General features: G+C 41.7%; 1 protein-coding gene across 1 annotated transcript in view; it reads left to right on the forward strand.

Annotated features, from left to right (window-relative positions):
• Positions 1–3,775: 3,775 nt before the first annotated feature.
• The window catches only part of LOC106511478 (ephrin-A2), a gene marked incomplete at its 5' end in the record, with an annotated part of 7,634 nt that continues 5,698 nt past the window's right edge, over positions 3,776–5,711 (forward strand). Inside the window, one exon of the mRNA XM_014000230.1 lies at positions 3,776–4,092. Within this exon, the coding sequence (XP_013855684.1) occupies positions 3,776–4,092 (317 nt within the window). The remainder of the gene's footprint in view (positions 4,093–5,711) is intronic.

Below are 5,711 nucleotides of genomic sequence, written 5' to 3' on the forward strand. Positions count from 1 at the left end.
ATGGATCACTTGGGTGTTACCAACATCTGGTGAAAATTTCATGTCATTAGCACCTCTAGTAATATATTTACTGAGAAAAATGGTGACGTGTTCAACACTTATTTTACCCGCTGTATATGCACAAATGAGGACATCTAGAGGAAGTCGATGAGAGTTTGGGCGTTCATGCTGTATTTTGGGGGGATTTGAGTGAAACCATCAGTCCTACAGCAACGAGACACGTTTGGTGTAAGACAGGACTGCCCAAACATTTTCCCTGAGAGGGACCAAACTAAAATCAKTCTGGGGGCCGCGGGCCAAATGAAATAATATAAGAAATGCAAATACGTCTTAAGTAAAGTTGTTTTATTTTTTATGATTAAGSTAGCCAGTGTGGATGCCCACATTCTTTTGTTTGTTTGTTTGTTTTTCAGCACATGGAGACATGGATGTGGAGAAAATGTAATATATGCTCAGGCAGCAAAGACTCATGGGACTTTTCATAATTTAAATTTTGAGTATATGTGGTCTTATAAGGTGTGCAAATCTAAATATGGACTTTAATCTAAATGTCTCTTGTAGTTACTTYTATTTTAAATTTAATCTTAACATAATTACAATCTAGTAACCAGGACAACTGCTGGTGGGCCAAATCYAATGGCTCGGCGGGCCAATTTTGGCCAACCGCGGACCCCCCTMTGGGCACTTCTGGTGTACGATTGGATGTAGAAATTGTAGAAAACYTGGTGGAAATACGAAGAGTTTATGGCCCTGTCACACTAACATTTAACTTGTGCTATCTTGTGAAAATTTTAAAGACATCTACTTTAAAGATGGAATTTAAAAAATCAACAGGAAGCCTCTTTTAGGTGTGTACCTACTGTAATTCTAACAAATTCATCAAAAATATAACTTTTATTAGTAATTTAGACAAAAAAACCTTTATAAGTTGACATAAGTTATCTAAAACGTTGTAGTGTTACATCTCTTTAGGATCAGAGTTAAGAGCCGAACTTTAGATGAGTTTCAGGTTCGCAGCCATCTGATAAAACTCTGAGGGTCTCGTCTCCCGCCGCTCTGCAGGAACCAACCCGCTGCCAGGGGAGCGCTGAGTTCCCCTCACAATGAGTCCCAGATGGGCGGAGTCTCGGCTCCAGACGTGTGTGTGTGTGTGTGTGTGTGTGTGTGTGTGTGTGTGTGTGTGTGTGTGTAGGCCTCATTAGTTTCTGTCTCTCTGGAGTTCAACAGTTCAACTCGTCAGCAAACAAAGAAACTTCTTGTTGAAGATGAAACTGAGAAACTTTAACTAATTTATCAGAAAAATCATCCTGAAAGAGCCGAATGACCGCTGAAATCAGCTGAAGAAGCTAAAACTGAGTTAAAAAGAAAAGAAGCAGAACACGAGCTAAACTGTGACAGTAGGAAAAGTCAGACTAAAAGTTAAAAGTAGCAAAAGGCTAGCAACAAGATGAGCTAAAGTATCAAACGGTTGGTAACAGAGTAGAACTAACAGAACAGTAACATTAACTAAAAGTAGCTAAAACTGCCAAAAACGTTGCTAAAAGGGATCAAAGATTAGCTAAAATGTAGCAAAAGGCTAGCAACAAGATGAGCTGAAGTATCAAACGGTTGGTAACAGAACTAACAGAAAAGTAACAAACAACTAAAAGTAGCTAAAACTGCCAAAAACTTTGCTAAAAGGGACCAAAGATTAGCTGAAATGTAGCAAAAGGCTAGCAACAAGATGAGCTAAAGTATCAAATGGTTGGTAACAGAGTAGAACTGGCTAAACAGTAACAAACATTAACTAAAAGTAACTAAAACTGGCAAAAACTTTGCTAAAATTGACCAAGGTTTAGCTAAAATGTAGCAAAAGGCTACATATAGTAGAATAAAAGTACCAGATTGGTAGCTAAAGGGTTAGCTAAAGTATCAAGAAGCTAAAGCTAAAATAAGAAAGGGTTAGCTAAAGTATCAAGAAGCTAAAGCTAAAATAAGAAAGGGTTAGCTAAAGTATCAAGAAGCTAAAGCTAAAATAAGAAAGGGTTAGCTAAAGTATCAAAGGAGTAGCAACAAACTAAAACTACCCAGAGTAACAAAATACTAATTAAAAGTAGCTAAAACTGCCAAAAACTTAGCTAAAGGTGACCAAAGATTTGCTAAAATGTAGCAAAATGTTAAAGGTTAAAGTTTAAAGGCYGTAGTAGAGAAACTAAAAGTAGCAGAACATGAGCTAAAACAGCAAAGAGTTTGTGGCTTAAGGTTAATTAAAAAAGCAAAGGCCAACAAAAAGCTAAAAGTTAAAAATGCCAGCTTAAAGTTGCAGATTGGTAGCTACATAATTAGCTAAAAGTAGCAAAATATTAGCTAACTGTTTGCTAAAAGCCAAAAACAGAGTAGCTAAAGTGGCGTCCTCTCACTGAGATGATAAAAAGTTTAATTTCTAGTTGAGATGACCAGTTCCAGTTTTTGACTTGGTTCCCAATGTCTCAGCCTCTCATCACGTAAACAGCCGAACTTTGGCTCGCAGTGATTCTGAGCGGTTCTGAGAGGCGGCGGCAGGCAGGAAGTGGGTCCAGCTGTGAGTCACATCTTCCTTCTGTAAACAGCCGAACGTTCTGATAAATGGTCAGCTTTGATTAATTTATGCCTCTCGGGGGTTTGGAGGAAAACACACACATGCACACACACACACACACACACACGGAGGCAGTGATCAATGGTTTCCATGTGTTGAGTTCTGGAGTTGGAGCTGGTGAACTTGCAGGGAAAGAGCAGATCAGCCGAAACAGGGGAAAGCTTCATTTCGGCTTTTTATCCTCCTACTAAACAACCGGCTGCAGGCAGGGCCTGACAGGACATTACTGCCCACCGCCGGTTTGCTACACTTACGTTTATGTCATGAAAAACACAGATTAAGATGGCCGCTACAATAATCAACCTCAGTCACTTTTACAGATGCAGAGGCTAACGGTAGCTGAACAATAGCTAAAGGCAGCAGAGCAGGAGTTAAAAGTGACTGAACTCTAGCCATTAGATGCACAACAGAATTTAAAAGCAACAGACAAATAGCTAAATGTAGCAAAACAGTTGCTAATAGCTAAGAAAAACAAGTTACTATGCAGTGTTATTAGCTAAAAGCAGCTAAACACTATCTAAAAACCTTAAGTGGCTAAACATTAGCTCAAAGCATTAGAATAGTAGCTAAAAGCATCAGACTAACAGCCGAAAGTAACTAAATAGTTGCTAATAGCCAAAAAAACAGAAGGTAAAAGTAAAAGAACAGCTAAAGGAGGCAGATCACTTCTTATAAGCTAAATGTAGCTGAGGACTAGCTAAAAGAACAGTTGCTAAAAGCAGAAAAAAGAAACTAAAGGTAGTAGAACAGTAGCTAAAAGAAACAGACTAATAGCTAAATGTAGCGAAAAAGTTGCTAATAGCTAAAAATAAGTTACAATGCAGTGTTATTAGCTAAAAGCAGATAAACACCATCTAAAATCCTTAAGTAGCTAAACATTAGCTAAAAGCATTAGAACTGTTGCTAAAAGCAGAAAATGAGAAATTTATATTAAGTGGAGCAGTAGCTAAAAGCAATAAAACAGAAGCTAAAAGTAGCCAAACAGCAACTAAAAGCAGCCAAATAGTGGCTAAAATCAGCTGAACAGATGTTAGAGATAAAATCCGTAAAAGAGCAGCTAAATAATCTATCTCAAATCTAATTTATCCAGTTTTCTTTCATTGACTGTTTCAAAATGACTCTTTGTTAAAGTTTTGTTAGTTTCTTTACATGAAGCAGAAATCTCCTGGTTTTCATCCTCAGGTTCTTCCGGGGCGACTACACGGTGGAGGTGGCCATCAACGACTACCTGGACATCTACTGTCCTCACTACGAGGGGGCGGAGCTAGCGGAGCGCATGGAGCACTACGTGCTGTACATGGTGAACTACGACGGCTACATGACCTGCAACCACTACAGGAACGGCTTCAAGCGCTGGGAGTGCAACCGGCCGCAGAGTCCCAGCGGACCCCTCAAGTTCTCCGAGAAGTTCCAGCTCTTCACGCCCTTCAGCCTGGGCTTCGAGTTCAGGCCGGGACACGAGTACTACTACATCTGTGAGTACTGCTACAAGTGTGAGTACTACATGTGGTAGTACAGGCTCAGGAATATTCAGACCTGGTTCTGGATCCTCTCAGTCCGATCAGATGAGAAGGGGGTCTCTGCAGTCACTAAGCAGGTGTTTCTCACTTTGTGGGTGTAGCTGGCCCAAGATCTGATTGGTCAGATTGACTTTGGGGTCTGAAGAAGCTGGAGGGCAGTTTGTGTCGGGCAGGAAACACATATATCTTTAAATATAGGGATTAATTTTAGTCATAGTTTGAGACAGGAAGGTGCTGCATGAAATTAGAAGTCAATAAAGTGTTTTTATGTTTACAATAATTTTATTTGAGTCATTGTTCTGTTGTAATCTGTACAGACAGTCAGTAAATCAGAATATTTAACTAAGTTGTCCAACAAGACAAGTCAATCTGACCAATCACAATTAGAGCCAACTCCGCCCACATTAAGACTTCCACCAGACATGATTAGGGCTAACTCCGCCCACACCAACTCCGCCAATCATGAGCAGGGGCAACTCCGCCCACACAAACTCTGCCAGTTATGGGTAGGGAAAACTCCGCCATATCAAGACCTCCAATCACGGGTATGGAAAACTTCGCCCATATCAAGACTTCTGCCAATCATGAGCAGGGGCAACTCCGCCCACACCAGCTCCACCAATCACGGGTAGGGAAAGCTCCGCCCATATCAAGACCTCCAATCATGGGTATGGAAAACTCCGCCCATATCAAGACTTCTGCCAATCACGGGTAGGGAAAACTCCGCCCACATCAAGATGTCTGCCAATCACAGGCAGGGAAAACTCCGCCCACACCAGCTCCACCAATCACGGGTAGGGAAAGCTCCGCCCATATCAAGACCTCCAATCATGGGAAGGGAAAACTCCACCCACATCAAGATGTCTGCCAATCACGGGTAAGGAAAACTCCATCAATCATGGGTAGGGAAAACTCCACCTACACACACTCCGCCAGTCAAGGTTAGAGAAAACTCCGCCCACATCAAGACATCTGCCAATCACGGACAGGGCCAACTCCGCCCACACCAACTCCGCCAATCACGGGTATGGAAAACTCCGCCCACATCAAGACCTCGAATCATGGGGAGGGAAAACTCCGCCCGCAGGACAACATGTACTGCAGACCCCCCTACTTGGATCAGATGGGGACTGTGGTTGGACTGGGTTCCAGTCAGTGTTCCTGCGGGGTCCAGAACAATCCCAGGTGTACCTGAGCCCATCCTGGTTGAAGACATGAACCTTTGACGTTTTAGTTTTTATTAAATGTACAGATTTCTGTTAAACTGAATAAAATTATTAAGGAGAATCATAAATTGATTTGATTGTAGCATCAGAAGTGAACGTTCTGAACTCCGCTGGTCTGATGACCTGAGCTGTGACCGTCTGGTCAGAGCAGCTCTGGACATGAAGCGGGACCAGGTTCTGAACCCACAGAAACCCGAGCCGCGGGCCTTTTTTTCTTTGTTTTGTTCTAACTGGACCTAATTTGTCCTCCAAGCTGGAAAACATTTCCCAAATTGTGTCTCGTTTGGACTGAAAGGCCTCCAGCAGAGACGCAGATGCAGTTTGTTTTAAATGACACTTAATGACGGC

This window comes from Austrofundulus limnaeus, unplaced genomic scaffold, assembly GCF_001266775.1.
Source record: "Austrofundulus limnaeus strain Quisiro unplaced genomic scaffold, Austrofundulus_limnaeus-1.0 Scaffold2831, whole genome shotgun sequence".
Taxonomy (NCBI): Eukaryota; Metazoa; Chordata; class Actinopteri; order Cyprinodontiformes; family Rivulidae; genus Austrofundulus; species Austrofundulus limnaeus.